The sequence below is a fragment of the Ascidia mentula genome, chromosome 4 (genome assembly GCF_947561715.1).
Source record: "Ascidia mentula chromosome 4, kaAscMent1.1, whole genome shotgun sequence".
In the NCBI taxonomy this organism is placed as follows: domain Eukaryota; kingdom Metazoa; phylum Chordata; class Ascidiacea; order Phlebobranchia; family Ascidiidae; genus Ascidia; species Ascidia mentula.
Genome location: NC_138569.1, coordinates 3,910,426 through 3,928,299, shown reverse-complemented (window position 1 = coordinate 3,928,299; position 17,874 = coordinate 3,910,426). Strand labels below are relative to the sequence as shown.

The 17,874-nt window shown below is 38.6% G+C and overlaps 4 protein-coding genes across 4 annotated transcripts; 2 read left to right on the top strand and 2 right to left on the bottom strand.

Moving 5' to 3' along the window:
- Positions 1-121: 121 nt before the first annotated feature.
- Positions 122-4,128, bottom strand: LOC145897235 (nose resistant to fluoxetine protein 6-like). Its single transcript, XM_082985427.1, has 14 exons — positions 3,920-4,128; positions 3,715-3,848; positions 3,424-3,566; positions 3,181-3,353; positions 2,939-3,039; positions 2,619-2,777; positions 2,322-2,511; positions 2,090-2,267; positions 1,834-1,913; positions 1,646-1,771; positions 1,396-1,558; positions 1,147-1,336; positions 786-944; positions 122-372 (listed from the first exon to the last, which is right to left on the bottom strand). The coding sequence occupies exons 1-14, from the start codon at positions 4,126-4,128 to the stop codon at positions 122-124; spliced, it is 2,256 nt and encodes a 751-aa protein (XP_082841553.1).
- A 586-nt stretch (positions 4,129-4,714) lies between these two features.
- LOC145897231 (sialate:O-sulfotransferase 1-like) lies at positions 4,715-7,074 on the bottom strand. Its single transcript, XM_082985424.1, has 4 exons — positions 6,845-7,074; positions 6,496-6,734; positions 5,883-6,083; positions 4,715-4,974 (listed from the first exon to the last, which is right to left on the bottom strand). The coding sequence occupies exons 1-4, from the start codon at positions 7,072-7,074 to the stop codon at positions 4,715-4,717; spliced, it is 930 nt and encodes a 309-aa protein (XP_082841550.1).
- Positions 7,075-8,467: 1,393 nt separating this feature from the next.
- Positions 8,468-9,844, top strand: LOC145897230 (uncharacterized). Its single transcript, XM_082985423.1, has one exon. It carries the CDS (start codon positions 8,468-8,470, stop codon positions 9,842-9,844), a length of 1,377 nt encoding a protein of 458 aa, XP_082841549.1.
- A 1,738-nt stretch (positions 9,845-11,582) lies between these two features.
- Positions 11,583-17,649, top strand: LOC145897220 (O-acyltransferase like protein-like). The gene is made up of 13 exons (XM_082985414.1): positions 11,583-11,833; positions 11,939-12,072; positions 12,203-12,363; positions 12,664-12,842; positions 12,954-13,075; positions 13,145-13,303; positions 14,219-14,408; positions 14,850-15,018; positions 15,264-15,343; positions 16,147-16,315; positions 16,648-16,837; positions 16,902-17,060; positions 17,375-17,649. Exons 1-13 carry the CDS (start codon positions 11,583-11,585, stop codon positions 17,647-17,649), a joined length of 2,238 nt encoding a protein of 745 aa, XP_082841540.1.
- The last annotated feature ends 225 nt before the right edge of the window (positions 17,650-17,874 follow it).

The window sequence follows — 17,874 nt, the reverse complement described above, 5'->3', positions numbered from 1 at the left end:
AACAATTATCATTTCTCTGTGGTTTGCGAAGAAATTAGAACCAATACGTTATGTCTCATTTTGTAATCGTGAATGTTCATGCATCAATGGAAAATATGTTGCATGTGGATTACTTTATTATTTATAGCTCGGTTGTAATTTCCTCTCGGTGAAGAGATTTCTTATTTTTCTCTCCCGTGTTTCCATTCACGTGCGTATGCAGTTGGTTTCCAGTATTGGAAAATTCCTTATAGCCACCTTTTATGTTGGTTGATATTTTTGAGTCCAGCGAGGTTGTCGGTCGCGGAAAGGCGACCTTTGCCAAACCGACCATCGGCCATTCGATAAAGAGGGTCAAAATGAAAGCACACCCGAACGAGATGACCAGGGTACCTGTATATTATAAAATACACCTTTACAACGAACAAGCAAATATGTAAGGACGTGGAAACCGCTCATGATCCATATTGGTTAGGAAAAAAGATCGAACTCTTTAAATATCTTTCAACTGTCTTGGGCTGCAAAGCCTTGGTATCTGATTTTTTGAAAAGTTATATACGAGAAAACACAAGATATGTCTCATTATGATAATTCTTTCCGATATACAAATATACATATATTTCGTCGAATTGTAGGCGAAGGTTATAAATCAGACATAGCATAACGATAAATGACTAACGTTTCTCTGATGTAATGTTAGGAAATGTTATATCAGTGACATTAATCATATTCTCTACTGATATGTCGTCATACAGTTGTAAGCCTCTCCGCAATTAACCTTAAAATCAAGAGATATTCGCACTCACCTAAGTACATATACACCAAGTTGATGGTAAGGAAATGAAAGTACGTTTCCTGAGATGACATGTACCAATACAACACAAGAATATGAACCAAATAAGCGTTGTAGGTGAGACTGGAGAGAGGTGTGAACATTGACCAATCCAAAAACACCTTAATTGGACCTGCAAAAATATTGAAGACTTGTCAAAGCTGTTCAAGACATTAGTATCACATTTGTGTTTAATTTTGTTAAACATTATATACTCGCTTTCCATATTACATTGACCGCCTGTTATGCCGCACGTAATAATCTTGACACGAAAAAAGAGAGTGTTGTTTACTGCGACCTATCACATATTTTATTGCGCATGCGCACAACTTCACCTCCGTATCCGCTATGGCAGGCGATGACCAACCAAGCAAGGGAGATCCCCCAAGTCGGGCGAGCGAATGTTTCATAAAATGTTGAAAGTTCCCTGGTTAGCGGCTCGAGGTTACCCACTGTTGCAAATGGCCCGTAAACCACTGCGCATGCTGCAGTGGCGGCGAGCAACCAACCGGAGAACACCACTGCCTTTCAGAGGCAATACAAGCATGTCAATTCATTGAAAAGAAACTAGAATTTATACACACCTTATGTATTTTTCCTTTGAGATTGTATTCATGAAGTAAGAAGCCAGTAAGCATTCCGATCATGTAAACCGAAATTCGGCACCACGGAGTCGCATAGGTGTCGGTTCTAAATTTATCCTCGTAAGTGCTTTCTCTCGTCTCGTTGTTTAGGTTGTTTTGGAACCTGATTTACAAAAACCGCGTTCCATAGTAAATGTGCTTATTGTGCGAAAATCATCTGAAAACTTCATACAGATACTGAAACACTTACGATGTCAACCAGAGAGCAGTTACATACACATTTGGTTGAAGCTTGCTGAAATACGTCAATAGACCGGTGGTGAGCATGCTGCCAAAACACACAGTTAAAACCAGTGCGATTCCCGCCTTCTTGTTCCTAAAAATATCAGTTAGTCACATTTTGATCATGATGGGATTGTCCGAGAGGGCAATTCTTACTTGTATAACAATATGAGGAAAACAGGTGAAAGCAAATAGAACTGCATATCGTTGGCGAGGTACCAACACCATCCGAAACACTGCAAACATATACGACCAAAAACATCATTCAGTAGCTCACTACAGTATAGTCGTCATTATTTATTATTACAGCTTTTATTCAACATCCTGATTAATTTTAGTGCTCGGTTTGATTGTTATATGAAGTAGTTTCTACATCCGAATTCCTAAATATATGTCGACTGTCAGATCATACCTGTTCCCCCAAAGGGTATTCCGGGTACAGATTGTTAAAATAGAGCAAGTTGCTGAACCAAGTTTTCTCGCAACTGCCACCAAATGCTTCGAAGGTCGGGTTCCAAAAAGGTCCACTGCCAACATACTTGTACAGACCGACGGTGAACAAAATAAGATAAGCGTAGGACGGAGTCAGTCTGCAAAAAACAATTTGGGTAATGCCAAATAGCGTAACAAAATTAACTACTCACCTTATATATCGTTGAAAATACATCCACAATGGATTTAGAGAGCCTTGGGTTTTGTGAAGTTGCTTTATGCCGTGGTACGTCACAAGCAAACCACCAAGAAAGAAGAAAGTATCGACTGCGAGAAAACCGTTTGCCAAAACCATTATTGATGCGTTGCTCCTGATTGAATTTTCCGCAAAGAGTTTGTTGTCTGAAATATGTACATTTAAAACGGATTTATTGAATTGATTTTTAAGGGCAACATTATCGGAGGATATTTGTTTCAATATTATACAAACAAAAGCTAGGAACAGTTACCAATATTGTAGGGCATATATTGGTAGACATGAAGTATAATGATCCAAGTTGTGCTAAAAAAGCGGAGTCCATCCAATACGGGAATACTAGCTTTTCTTTTCTTCAGGTCCAAGATTTCTTCGCCATTCGAAATAACGGACCAACAACGAATAAATTTTCCTGGTGCAAAACAAAAGTGCAGTTTTTGAATTCGAGTTACCGTTTATCATGAAACAAAATGCTTTGGGAGGCCAAAGTCACTATGGAAAAAATATGCATTTTAAAATAGAAATAAAATTAGCTATCAATATTCATACTGCATACGACTGCTTGGTGTTTACCGTTTTTCCCGTCCAACCAGTTCATCCTTAAGTCCATACTTGCACTTACCTCAATGAAGGTACCCAATGAAACGCACACCATTAGAAGACAACTGATAACTCTGTGAACAGTCAACATTTGGTCACATTCGCGTGTATGCCCTCGAAATTACACGTGAAAGAGTTTGACGTATTTAGATAAGGTTCAGGAAAATGCGACCAAAACGATGGCAACATTGATTTCGACAGACTTACATACTTACATGCCAATAATATCAGCTGAAGTAAGTTGTGTTGGTGGCATTGGACACTTTACGTCCAGTAATGGAATGGAAACGTAAAGATCCCGGAGGATTGTTGTCACAGAACCTTCTGAACAAACTCGTGGAAAGCAAGAACCGAGATTGAAGTCGACAGGAAAACCACTCGGATTTGGCTGAAAGAAAGCAAATAGGGATTTTTGAATAACAATGGTGTTAACTGAAAAATGCATGCAGAAAACAGACCTTGTGTCGCCAACCAATACTTGAGTCGCACCACATTCCCCTGACAGCATCGCCTTGGGCCGACCAACACTCTTTATAATGACCGGGCCATTTCCAGTTGCCTTCCAGAATTCCGAGTTCTGGAGTTCCCCACGAGTCAAACACTACAGATGGGAGGTGAAACTGATGAAAAAGTTGTAAATAGAGCGAGACGAACTTCTTGTGAATATTTTATTCGTGATTGAATATGTTGTTTACGAAAAGATATTTAAACGTTAATTTTACTTTCGCATAGCGCATTTATGCACGTACTTTGTACAGCATATTGCTCATCATCCAAAGCTTCCTTGATGGCAATATGAAGAAACCTCGTACATTCCTTGAAGTTTAAAGCATCTAGTGTGTCTAATGGTGTTGAATTTGAATTCTCAACCTTCTTCAAAACCCTACAAAGACAATAGCAACACGAACATTAAATAGTTTTCTTAAACTACCCATGATACAATTATAACATTACCGTTCTAGAATAGCAAGAAAATTTATCATGCCAGAACTTGCTGGAGATGGAATTGCTGCCAAGGCGTCGTACAACTGGTTTATGTCTTTCGTGTCCTTTGTGCCATCATTCCTCTCTTTCAATGTGCCTCTCGTTTCAACTAACTTTACCCCGATAATCAGCTTCGCCGAAGTCAACAACACGATACATAGACATGACTTTAAAATCATATTTTGCTCCAGTTTGTGACAAAATTCGAACCCAATTTCAACTGAAGGCAAGTAAACAAAAATGTAAACTTTAAGAGATTTCGTTTCTAACTTTAAAATAAATGCTGGGCGTTTAAAAGGAACCATTCTCGAAGACACATTCTGTTTCTATCCTGTTCTCCCGGGAAATAAATACTGTTTAGCCTACACAAATTTGCCAGCCCTACTGCAACTCAAATGTAAACATTTGTCAATTAAACGACAGACAGTTAAAGTTGTAAAACCCTATTGTCACAAATTAACACCCCTGCATGTTAAAAGTGACCAGACAATATACCCTAAAAATTCCTGCTTTGAACTCTTTCGTGGAAATAAAAAACAGATAGGCAGTTTAGGCACGTAAACGTTTGTTAACTGCAAAGCAAACGCAAAAGCATTCATATAAAAACGAAGTTTGAAATTCAGACTATTTGCCATCCAATCGTAAAGCGGTGAGTATTTTTTCCCAATCGCAACAATTATTTTATAATCCTGTGTGTGTCGGGTGTTAAACCCGTATGCTGCCAGTTACAACAGACCTAGACACTGGATTCTGGTACACAAACTCTTAGTTACAAGGAAACTTTTCTTTCTTGCGCTTAAAGATCCCTGTCGTGTCTTGACTCAAGCACGCGAGTCGGGATTCCAAGTCTTCGGGGTGATGCAAAGGGTTGGGGGCAAAATTGACCATGCGACGAATGCTTCCAATCGGGTCAGTTACGATGTCTTCGAAGTAAATAACCTGGAATGATTTCCCGCTTTCTATTACCTTTTGGGGAACAGCTTTCCAGTGTCTGATTGGTTCCAGGATTGACGTCTCCGAAATAGCTGTGAATTAAAAATTGTTTTGTGATATGAGGTAACATGTGCCTTACACATCTTGCCCAAATCAATTGTTTATTTATTCTGTGAAATGCTTATTTCACGCACGGTAGCCCACTGACCTTCGAACACAATCGTTGTGATATGTGAGGCGTGATTAGTGATAGAAGCTTGGCATTTTCGATGCTGGTAAACGCATACTTTTTTCGTTTCGACCAAACAAGATTTTAAATAACAACTTACAGATAGAAATCATACGATGTACAAGGAGAAAAGGCTTTGCCTTTTTTGCATCATTTCTGTTGACCTTTAATGTTTGATTTGCTGATATCCTGTTGTGCCAACATCCGAACGAGGTTCTTAGTTTGTTTGCGATGTCGTATATAATGTTCTGTTTTCCACCAGCGTAAAACTCACGTCAAAAGGGAAATGTGAGTCGTTAACAGAGATGAGCCGAAACAAAACTAAACGTGTTAGTTAGGAGAACCATTTTGTGAGTCCACAACAGTTCTTCACTTATGTTCCAACCAACAAACTGTTATTACGTCCTATGTATGTGGCTTGTTAGCTGTTGTCCTGCGCGCACGGCCGACGTCACAACGCAAATATGACAGCAAATAAAAACACCCCACAGCCCTACATGCGTTACCGGTCAACTTTCCATCTCGTAAGTGTGTTTAGTAAATCTGCCAGTGGAACCATCCATCTGACCACTGATATGTCCTATAGTGTAATAGCCCAATAAATCGCAACCCAAGAATCTAGGCTTGTCAATTAATGCATTTATGAAATTTCATTTTATCCGCTGAGCGTTAAATGATGTAAGGTGTGTGGCGTCAACATTCGTATCAATTTCAGCAACACGGATCATATCAATTGAGTGATAAACCTCTTTATTATAACTACATAATTACCATATTTTGGTTGCTTGAAAAGTTCTTTCGGTATGGAACCGGTGTGGAATCCTCCCGAATAAAGGTAGTTCAGATAAGCGAGCAGCGCGCGGTATGGGTTTCGAATGACGACCACTACATGGGTTTGGTATGGTTTGGCGGCTTTAAACAGGTGGTCTTGAATGAACTCGGACCTTTGATTATGCTTCTCCCCGAGTAGACCTGAACAACGTTTACAATGTACATTGACCATACATGACCTATAGGGGATTGTCCGCAGCATATTATGATCCAAAGGTCAATGACCTATATGTCGATTAGCAGCACTAACATTAGGATTATATGGGCATAGTTTATAAAGCCAAAACCCTGAAATTGCCGGAAAATAATTTATTTTATGTGCTCACAAACACTGAAACTGAAAACTGTTGTGTTCCAAACTTTTGTAAAATATGTTACCCAGAAATTTCATAGTATTGGTTTTAGCATAACCAAGATCATATTTCAACACTGTCAATAAGGGTAAAGAATTCTCTGCTACATACTCATTAACAACATCAGCTAAGGTGTCAATCACAAGTGTATTTTTAAAATCAATTCTTTCACCCATATCACAATAAATACAGCTACCCACCGCCTTGATACAAGGTGTTATCTCCGTGTGCGCTCCCAGTGTAAATTCCAGTTGCTTTTTCGAGCAAATACCGCGTCCATGTGTTGCCCGAACCAGGATAAGAGGCAAGAAGTGTTTTGCTGTGGGGAGCATCGGGCAAGAAGTGGATGTTCCCACATCTCATGTCTTCAACCAGCGTCCTGTAAACCCGTACTACTCCAACACTCGCGCAATCAGAGAGCTTCTGTGTTAAGTTAAATCTGTGTCAGAAATTTTTTTTAAATTGCCTGTAAGGGAAAATATCTGATTGATTTTGGAATTTTCTGTGTCCTTGTGACAGATAATATGTGACAATTAGAAAAGCACTCACTTGTCTGTCATGCGCCCGCACCAACAAGAGACACCTTCTCCTATCAGTGCCAATGGTTGGAAGTTTCGCTCGCACGTTAAAAGGCATTGAGCAGATGTCGAAGTGTAATGTTTTGAAGATTTATAAGGTGGCGTGATACAAACATCCACAAACACACAAATGTTATTAACAATACCAACCCAATGCAATGTGATCTTTCCCTTGTACTCGTAAATGTAACCGGTCAGCATTCCTGTGATGTAAACGGCGATACGACACCAGGGTAAGGAGTATGTGTCCAATAATGATAATATATGTCTCATGCAATCTGCTAAAAACCTTTCGACGAAACGCCACAGAGATATACACCTTCGAACTCATTCTACGCAGAAAACATTGAAAAGCAAACAACCTATGTGATAAACTATCTCTGTAAAGAATGCATCAAGAACGCAACGTTGGAATTTTATTAGTGAAAAATATTGGAAAAAGGAATGTGCACCGTCCAATTTACGTTTGATACAAGAGAAAAAGCAGCGAATTGCAACATGTAAGAAAAAAGTATTAAAACGACCTTGGACCAACAAATTTATATTAAAAAGGTTGCAATATACGCCAGGTTACAATTTTTTACATATAGCATTGACATTTACGTACTAACATTTCTATGCGATTACGAAATCAACAGAAAATAAACGCACCTGCAGTTGATAATATAAAACCTTGAAGTAGTTTAATACAGCAAACCATTGCCCTTCCTCGTCAAGCGCTTACAAAAGTGAATATTGAAGATGAAGGTCCTGCTAATATACTGACATTGTCCTTGGAAATAGGAAAGTCAAGAACAAGTAACGCGCAAAAGAGAAAGGCGACAAACAACGTGGCGACGATATTAAGCTGTTGCTCTACAGTCCATAAGTTTATCGTCAAAATTAACAGGTTTATGATGCAGATGGTGGTAAATTTACTCCTTGTAATTTAGTTTGTGGTAACTTAGAAACTGAAAGAACACAAAAACAAACCAATTTACAGTTAATTTTGACATAAATGCGATGGTTTCAATTAAATCAAGCTAAAATACGATTTGTAATTTGTGAACCGCTGACTTGAATTGTTCACATAATTGGCAGATGCGTTGATACGGTTCGATGATTTTTAGCCTCTGGCGGTAGTGAGGTTGTGTGAGTTATCGCCACTGATCGTAACTTGAATTATTGCTGCTTTTCACGGTATGAACTTGGCCGTATTTTATAACTGAAATGACTTAGGAGTTAACGTTAGGTTTCAAAAAAGGATAAAGTTTGCGGACGGGTTAAAAACAATCAATACAGGATGTACAAACTTATAGAGCAAGATCGTCAGAGGTAATATCAAATTCTTCATTAGATGACACAAATTGTATTTTTTGTGACCTTTAATCGTTAAATATTGCAGGAAAACAAACGAATTTTTTAATAATGCTTTTCACTTCCAGGATATACTTAGCGCAGGTTCTTATGTAAGTGACATTGTGTAAAGTGAAAACAGAGAATTGGGACTGATCGTATGTGGTCTGGATGTAAATGTACATTCTAGCTACGCTGAGAAAACTAAAAACTTTACACAAGCAGCAAACCCACAATTTGTGAAAAACGTGAAACTCAAATGGAAATTCAAACAACAGCAAATCGTTTTCGCTGCGATATTTGTGAAAAGTTGTTTAGCAGTGGAAAATCCCTGAGGAAGCATATTGAAGTGCACACTAGAGAAACACCCTTCCGCTGTAACGTATGTGAAAAAACATTTACTAAACAAAGTCATCTAAAAACGCACTATCGGACACACACTGGCGACAGGCCATACCAATGCACGTTTTGCCCAAAGAGGTTTTACCGTAAAGATGTTCTGTGGCGACACGGTCAAACTCACACTGGAGAGAAACCTTTCAAGTGCAGAATATGTAAGAAAAGTTTTTCCTCAAAAGACAGTCTAAGAACGCATTTCCGAACTTATACCGCAGAAAAGCCGCTCAAATGTGAAATATGTGATCAATCTTTTTCTGCAAAATGCAGTCTTCAAACGCACTTTCGAACTCATACTGGAGAAAAGCCGTTGAAATGTAAAATTTGTGATAAATCTTTTTCTGCAAAATGTAGTCTTAAAAGGCACTTTCGAACTCATACTGGAGAAAAGCCATTCAAATGTGAAATATGTGGTCAATCTTTTTCTTTAAGTTGCAGTCTAAGAACGCACATTCGGACTCATACTGGAGAAAAGCCGTTCAAATGTGAAATATGTGATCAATCTTTATCTGTAAAAGGCAATCTAAGAACGCACTTTCGAACTCATACTGGAGAAAAGCCGCTCAAATGTGAAATATGTGATCAATCTTTTTCTGTAAAAAGCAATCTAAGCACGCACTTTCGAACTCATACTGGAGAAAAGCCGTTCAAATGTGAAATTTGTGAGAAATCGTTTTCTGCAAAAGGCAATCTAAGAAGGCACATTCGAACTCATACTGGAGAAAAGCCGTTCAAATGTGAAATATGTGATCAATCTTTTTCTGCAAAATGTAATCTTCAAACGCACTTTCGTACTCATACTGGAAAAAAGCCATTCATTTGTGAAATATGTGATCAATCTTTTTCTGTAAAAGACAGTCTAAGAACGCACTTTCGAACTCATACTGGAGAAAAGCCGTTCAAATGTGAAATATGTGATCAATCGTTTTCTGCGCAAGGCAATCTTCGAAGGCACTTCCGAACTCATACTGAAGAAAAGCCGTTCAAATGTGAAATATGTGATCAATCTTTTTCTGCAAAAGGCAGTCTACGAACGCACTTTCGAATTCATACTGGAGTAAAGCCGTTCAAATGTGAAATATGTGATCAATCGTTTTCTGCAAAAGGCAGTCTAAGAAGGCACTTTCGAATTCATACTGAAGGAAAGCCGTTTAGATGTGAAATTTGCGAAAAAACATTTCGACAGAAAAACCAGAGAGATGTTCACCTTCAAACTCATACTAGGGAGAAAAAGTTTTAAGCATAGAATGGACGTTTTCTGCAAGGAATGCATCGTGAACGTTTATCGTCGGATCCACACTGGAGAAACATCGCGGAGATGTAGAAAATCCTTTCAACATAGCCTCGAGATTTACAAATTCCAACTTGCTTTTGACACAGGAGAAAAACCAACGGATTGCAACATGTCAGATAAAGTTTTCAAGAAACGTAGACAGCACAACATATCGTATACTGATAATATATATCATGCAATATGATTTTGAAAATCGTTGGTTGATGCTATATGGATTGATAATTACTTTTTAATATATGCAAAATAGTCATGATGTTACGTCACCGGCGACAACTGTACCAACCCGAGCGTAAACACAGTATAAAGTGTCTTTAAATGCTGTTGAAATTCTCTGCTGTTTTTTGTCATTTCCTTTCATTCTTTCAAATGTTTTCTTTCTAAGTTCTGTGCCTGGTATTCTATTCTATATTGTTGCCACGTGAACTTCTATGTAACAATTGATGAGTTATGGTGCCTGTCTTGTGCCCGGAACTTAGTAAGAATAAAATTGTAAGTATTATTTGGAAGACTGATATCACTCATAATCGAATAAGATCAGAATACATGCCCAAAACTATAGCTTTGCAGAAGGTGAAGTACCACCTACTGTGCCGATCGTTGCATGCAACAGATTTTACAATGCTTCGTAGCCTAAATCGTCATTTAAATTTTGCTATTGTAAACTTATACGACTAATATGAACTTGTTGTTCGTAAATTCATTTAGAATGATTAAAATTATCTCTGATATTAAGTGAAATCAACAAATAGTACAAATAAACTACTTTGTCACACTCGCCAAAACAGGAGTGTCGGTGCATTTTTTTACGAAGTCTATTCAGTTTGTACCACAAACATATCAGTAATGCATAACTAATCGTATTGGTTGTATGTTATACTTCAGTGCATGAAACATATGGTTGTGCATAACAAGTAAGTACATGCTATTTTCAACCGTTGCATCATCCCGGTGCTAATTAAGCAAACTTTGGCTTTGTTTATTCTACAAGCGCGTGATAAGGAATAAATATTTGTGCACTGTGTGACTGGTTGTACCTTTACTTCCCATTAATTCTAGATTGCTTGCCCGTTGTACATGCGTTCAGATATTAGGCATCAGAAATGTCATGTGCTAAAACTACACAGTGTTGATTGCTGTCAATGTCAATCTGACTCCACGTGTTTGCTTATGAACATGGCAATACCGTATAAGACCGTCGGTGCCGGTGCAAAATAAACTAAATATTTGCTAAACATCATGTGCTTGTCGCCAAATATGGGTTTATTGACGATGCTAACGCTCGATTTGAGTGCAGAGGTGCAATATTTTATGGCGCAAGCAGTTTGAAATTGAGAAAAGTCTCAGACGTGAAATGTGCCACCGTAAACCGTAAAGTGAGACTGTTGTTGCTAATGCATGTTGGCAGGGGTAGAGTGATGTCATTTTTCCGGCCACATGAACAGTCGTAAAATCAGTTGATGCCTATATATTAAAATCTGAGCCATTCTGAACCAAAGCTTGTGCGACGGCTGGTTTCAGTTGATTTTCAGTAAAATTACTTCTCGCTAGTAGGCGTTAAAATTGAAAAATACTTGGACAGAGAAGAGAGTTAAAGTCGGCAGAACAATTAAAAATGACTTTTTAAACTTGCTTTATTGGACAGAGTGAATTGTACGAAAGATATCTGAAGGATTTGTTGGATAAAATGCGACTTCAATATTTTTTGTTTGTGCTTGTTTTGATGCTCGTTGCCGGTAGCTGCAAAAGCGATGGTGGTCGGCCTTCGATTTTATCCACCGAAAGAGAAATTATTTCGGAAAATTATCACCGGAAAAGTTTGTCCGATGCCGAAACCGCAAAACAAAAGGAGCAACGCCTAGCCTACATAAGAAGATTTACAAAAGGTTTGAAAACTCCTGGACGGGATTTCGACGAGTTTCTTACGGCGCTCGAAAGGTGAAACTGTCAATTAAAAACAAAAAAAATTTATTGGGTGATATGAAAAAAACAATAGCCATAAATACTCGTGTTGTAATTTACCATTTAATGAACCATATTAAGGGCTGCTGTCAATGCCAAGAACAAGCAGGATAATTTTGGGACGGCTGTTAGCCGAGCAAACATGGACCAGTGTTTGGAGGCAATTGATATCGTCAGTCGCGATGCGGCTCAGTTCCAACTTTATGCTCTCAAAAGTAAGTTAATCGTTTCCAAAATAATATATAGTACGTAAGAGAAAACCCGTATGCCTTGACAATTCGTATTTCTACTTTCAAATCAAACTATTGACACCGGTTGGTGTTAATGTGGTTTTTGCGTCTGCAGTGTTTGACGCTTGGGCTGTACCGGAAAGCGGGATATTGGAAGGTAACGTGAGATGGACCGGACATTTCCGCGAATGTCGAAGCGCCACGAACAGAACGATCAGAGGGAGATGGTGTAACAGCTTCCTGGGTTTCAGATATGAGGCTAGTTCCTGGTTTTGGGTTTGTAGCAAGGGTTCAACATTCTATTTGCGTTTTGTATTTTGTTACAAAGCATGAAAGGTGGGGGTTTTGATACAGGTTAGGCCATTTTTTTTTAACTTTCAACAAACAAACCTCATCGAATGAACAAATCGGATATTTGCAAAAGTAAGATTCCGCAAAACCACGATGCAGTAAAATTCTACTTTGTTTGCTTCACCCACTCTTTTTGAGACTGGAGGCATTTCCAAATTTTAACTTGATCTTGTTTTAGTTCAACTGAAAAGGCATCACTTTAATTGAAGAAAATCGCTATTTCAGCCCTTTCCTTCCGGTTACCCCATCGATATCTCCCTCGCCTCGTGTTTTCCCGATATTTGCTCAGAGGACTCGGTTCGTGCCATTTTAGAGGAATTCTACGGTCTTCCAAACTTCCTTCAACACGTCAATTGTCCGGAAACCGAAATTCGACAGCTCTCTACTGCCTCCATTGTCGGAGTGTAAGAAGTCATTCATGTTTGCTTTCATTTTATTTCAAAAAGTAAACTCTGACAAAAGAAAATGAATCAAACTCTCTTTAACATGTAATAATCATAAATTCGTCGGGACAGATGCGTAGCTGCCGTTTTCCTGACTCTGGTAGCCATAGGAACAGCGGTTGACGTCGTTTTGAGAGTAAAACGCAAAACTAACGTGGAACAAGTATGTGATCAACCATCCAACACGACCGGAGGTTTGTTAACATTAGTTCCAGTGTTTGTAGAGCAAAGTACGTCATTCTTTACATATACCGTCTTTGCAGTGAAGATTATGCTTTGTTTTTCCGCCGTTTCAAACGGAAAGAAAATTCTGGACCTGAAAAAGCGCCCGGGCACGATTCCTACTCTTGACGGAATGAGAGTTTTCAGCATGACTTGGGTTGTTATGGGTCACGCATATGCAATATTCATGTACGGGCTTGGTAAGTTCTTACTTTACCACATTTTGTAAATAAAATTCGTACTTGGTTAATTTAATAACAATAGTGTGAGGGTACTGTTACGGAATTATTTCGGCAGCTTTGCAATTAAGCGGTTAGATGTTTTTGGGTGGCGATGTTATCCCCCAATTAACCCTTCTACCTAATTCGGTACTTTTCACAAAACTGCCTCCCTAATTCTGATACTGCCCAGAACCCTGCAATAACGGCTCACCACAAAGCCAAAGTAACCCAGGCTGATTTAACTTATTGGACGTCGTGTTAAATTAAGACGAATAAAAACAATACGAAACGTTACTGGCCAAGATCTCGATTACACACACACAACACTATACTAGAGGTGTTACCAACGCGACGCCCAGAAGAAGACTCGCCCGTTTTAGGGAAATCGTTCGTTACATACAACCGCCAACCAATCAGGATGCGCCTTTCCGACACGCGGCACATCCGGGGCATACAAAAATAAACGGAGCGTAAAATAATAGGAAAAAGAGAGGAGACGAAGGTAATAAAATAGTGTGGTGAAAGTAGGTGAAGTGCGAGACTTAAAAGCAATGTATGTGGGTAAAACAATATATTAAATGAAGTGGTACCAACGAAAGAAAACAGTGAAATTACAAGGTGCCAGGAACAAAGGTGAAAACAATGAAATACAAACAATAACAATAACGATAACTAACAAAAGTGAAAGGTGATGTGGAGTAAATAAATTCGTTACAGTACCGTCGTTTTAATTGTATGGTAGGTAATTACAACTTTTTCTGTCTCCGATTTTGGTTTAATCCACAACGTAAAGGTTAAGTGGAAGGAACCATAATTAACCAAATTGACGAAATTTTGACTTTATTTGGATTTAAAATATCGATAGATGTTTAGCACGTATATAATTTCTTGCAGACAACCAAGCCCAGTTAACTAGGGTTGTGCAAAGCAGCCCGACCCTCATGCCTATCATTAATGGAGTTTATTCCGTGGACACCTTTTTCTTTCTGAGCGGATTGCTGGTCGCTTACCTGGGGATAAAACACTTGAATAAGACAAACGGGCACATAAATATACCCTTGATGTATCTGCAGCGCTACCTTCGGTAAGTTGAGCAGTATTTTTCTTACCACTGTATGGCGCCACTTTCCCAGTGAAATACAAGACTTGGAATTCTTGTCGCGAATTGGAGGGTGTTTGGCAACATTGGTCAAGCGCCCGACCCATATGCTAAGAAAAAGAACTGGACAGGATTTGTGGCCAGAAAAAAGCCAGCTCGCAATTAAAACCTTGCAAGACACGTGCCCGATTACCGCAGCGTTGAAAATGCTCTTAATGTATTTTTGATTTATAAAAGTGTAAGCCCACAAGATAAGAATGAATTCGATCTTATTTCAACGATATGTTCGCCGTACAGAGGGGTCAAAATTAGGACTGCAAATCATGTGTTTAACAGATTGACACAATAACGAGATAAATCGCTAAAAAGTTCATGCAATTGTATACATACTAAGACAACATTTAATTGGGCGTGTTGAATTTGTAGGTTGACTCCGGCATACGCTTTCGGCATTTTGTTTTCCGTGGGTTTGTATTATTACTGTGGAAGCGGGCCTTACTGGGAAAGAGTGGCAGATGAAACGATATCACAATGTCAGGAGACATGGTACACCAACCTGCTTTACATCAACAATTTTTACCCGTCCATAAACTACGTAAGTACTCAGGAATCAGGGTGATTTCATATTGGTTAACTCACGGTTTATGGCAAAATATATATGCCTTGTATATCTTTTTTGTGTGATATGTTTGCGTGTTTGTGGCTGTGCCAACTATGCAAAATATCACTCATATAAACCAGTTATACATATGTTGTGATACCCACATAAACTACGTCTTAAAAGCATTACATTTGCTATAAATGCAGCTCGCTTTGGCTAATATTAAACATACATTTCAGTGCTACGGCATCGGATGGTATTTGGCGTGTGACATGCAGTTTTACATTCTTTCACCCATATTTCTACTGGCTTTGTACAAGTATGTTTTATTGCCTTTGTACTGTCGGAAATGATTCATAACATATTTAGAATCCTCGTTCAATCAAATCTTTAATTTTATTGCTGTCACATCGACAGCGTAGAATAACTTGTTGACTGTTGTCAAAGATTTTTTTGTTTTATTGTTGTTGTCATCTAAATTGTTTTATTGTTGTTGTAAATTGTACAATAAGCAGGTTTATTACAACATTCGTCTCAGGGCCTCCACCAATATAATATCTAAAGAACAGGGTTTCAAGTTGTCGTATTGCGTAACCGGCATGTTTCGTTTAATTTCAGGTCCAAACTTATCGGCACCGTGCTTAGTGTCTTCGTCATTATGAGCTGCATGCTGATTACTGGTTTGTTGACCTATTTCAGTAATCTACAACCAGTCCCAGTTATATTTTCCCTTCAAACGTCTGTGTAAGTTCAGAGTATACCACTTACAAAGATATTTTTAGGAAAAGCTCCGTTGTGTTGCACTCACGTGTTAACTTTGTCAACAGTAGAAAAAACAGCAGAAAAATCGTGCGCAAGCATTTGTAAATTGTCTGCCTCAATTGCTTACAATGATTGTGTACAATGACAAAATGAACAATATCACCAAACTAAGTTTCGCGAAGCATGAACCTGCGCGTTGGGGCGATCCTGCCAAACGTGCCTTTGCATGAAATATTACTGCGTAGCACTAAATTATTTCGCTTTTGTTTCGATTAGTCAAACACCACTGCTAGATACTCTATAGTGTTTCTATATTTACAAATAGTGTTTCTATATTTACACCGGGTTTGTATCTTGCAGGTTTTACAGGTTTTTCGTGAACTCGAGCGTCCCTCTTGAGTTGTCATACTCAGACAAGTTCCAGTTGGATACATACTCCTTACCTTGGTGTCGTATCGCCGTTTACATCATAGGAATGCTGACCGGTTACATCATTTACGAGTACAAGGGAAAAATCAAAATGCATTGGGTGGGTGTTGTACGTGGAAATTTGGTGAATGTCAAAATGCTTTCCATGAGACAGTTTATGCCCGCAAACATCGCCTTCCAAAGCAGAAACCGTCTAAGCGCCCAATGGCAAGCGATTTCACTAAAATTTTGCCAAATTAAAAATTCAGAAAAGCGTAAACTTGAAAATCTTTTATATTTGTGAGGGCCTTGCCGTAACATAACTACGTAAATGTTCACGGAGTGCGTTTTTAAATTTCAAAACCTTTTTTGTGACGACATCCAGTGTACTTGTAGGGCAATGATTTTAAATAAAATTTTACAGTAATAAGCAAATACCCAATGATATCATAGGCGTTTACATTTCTTGGCTGGATCACAGCAGGAGTTATATCATGCGCTATTATGTACGGACTCTGGCCACAAGTGAGAGATTGGACAACGCTCAGTGCAGGACTGAGCGCTTTCCACGAAACATTCGCACGTCCGATGTGGGCAGTTTGCTTGTCCTGGGTTGTTATCGCTTGTGTTAGCGGATACGGAGGTAAGATATCGGACTTAACTGTTGTTTTCTTTTGTTCCCTATTGGAATTCCTCTTTTGTGTTAGGTCCCATTACGTCCTTTTTGGATTGGTCGGCATTTGCTCCTCTAAGTCGCCTCACTTACTCAGCTTATCTAACTCACTTTCTGGTGTTGACCTGGTTTGTTGCCATACAAGAAACTCCGCTGCATTTCTCTATCGTCAACGCCGTCTACTTCTACTTAGGTACCAATTCCCAATTCTCAACGTCAAAATTAAGATAAGAAATATTTTTTTGCCTTTCTAACATGTCCTTCCATTTTGTAGTTACAAACTATGGTTTATTTATCAAATAGTCACCTGGGCTATGTTTTTCCTTGCAAAACCATATATTACTTTTGTATCCTCGCATAAAATCAAATTAATAAATACTACAATAAATTAGCATTCTTGATTGCACACATTTACAGTAAATTTTCGTTATTTTCATGTACATTAACGTCATTGTGTTTGACTGTGATCGTATATTTAGTAAACGACAAATAACACTCACTTTACAGGGACATTAGTCATCGCATTTGGAACAGGTTTCATACTTTCTGTGTGTGTCGAATGGCCGATGATGGGTTTGTTGAAGTTGGCTTTTCCACCGGGAACACCAAAGTCAGTAACCAAACCGACTAACAACGGCGACGCGCACTACGATATGGAACACGCGTCCAAAAATGGAACAAAAGATCTAGATTACAGTGTCTCTAAAAAATTAAGCACTGTTCACGAAAACGGTGGATATTTACCCGACGAAGAAACGCCAACAAAACAAACCTCGCTTTAAAAGAAACATTGTAAAAGTGACATCGATGTATTGTGTGTAATTTTAAGCCTCTAATAAATTGAGTTAATGAAAGTAAACACAGTGAAATAAAAATCCTGCTAACCTGAGACTATGATTTCTTACTTTCAACGTCAATTGCTTAACATCCTTTATTTTCTAATCGAGCAGAAAATACTTCACGGACTGACGCCAACTTGACACGAAATACAACTTTGCGTCTTTTGC

Bases quoted from the DNA above. Each gene is read 5' to 3' on its own strand.
- LOC145897235 (XM_082985427.1), bottom strand. From the start codon at position 4,128: ATGATTTTAAAGTCATGTCTATGTATCGTGTTGTTGACTTCGGCGAAG. The intron at 2,512-2,618 runs GTAACTGTTCCT...TACATATTTCAG, and splicing joins ATATATGCCCTACAATATTG to ACAACAAACTCTTTGCGGAA. The intron at 373-785 runs GTGAGTGCGAAT...TATAATATACAG, and splicing joins CTTGGTGTATATGTACTTAG to GTACCCTGGTCATCTCGTTC.
- LOC145897231 (XM_082985424.1), bottom strand. From the start codon at position 7,074: ATGCTGACCGGTTACATTTACGAGTACAAGGGAAAGATCACATTGCAT. The intron at 6,735-6,844 runs GTGAGTGCTTTT...TTTCTGACACAG, and splicing joins TGCGGGCGCATGACAGACAA to ATTTAACTTAACACAGAAGC. The intron at 4,975-5,882 runs GTAATTATGTAG...TTTAATTCACAG, and splicing joins TTTCAAGCAACCAAAATATG to CTATTTCGGAGACGTCAATC.
- LOC145897230 (XM_082985423.1), top strand. From the start codon at position 8,468: ATGGAAATTCAAACAACAGCAAATCGTTTTCGCTGCGATATTTGTGAA.
- LOC145897220 (XM_082985414.1), top strand. From the start codon at position 11,583: ATGCGACTTCAATATTTTTTGTTTGTGCTTGTTTTGATGCTCGTTGCC. The intron at 12,073-12,202 runs GTAAGTTAATCG...TTGCGTCTGCAG, and splicing joins CCAACTTTATGCTCTCAAAA to TGTTTGACGCTTGGGCTGTA. The intron at 12,843-12,953 runs GTAAGAAGTCAT...TCGTCGGGACAG, and splicing joins ACTGCCTCCATTGTCGGAGT to ATGCGTAGCTGCCGTTTTCC.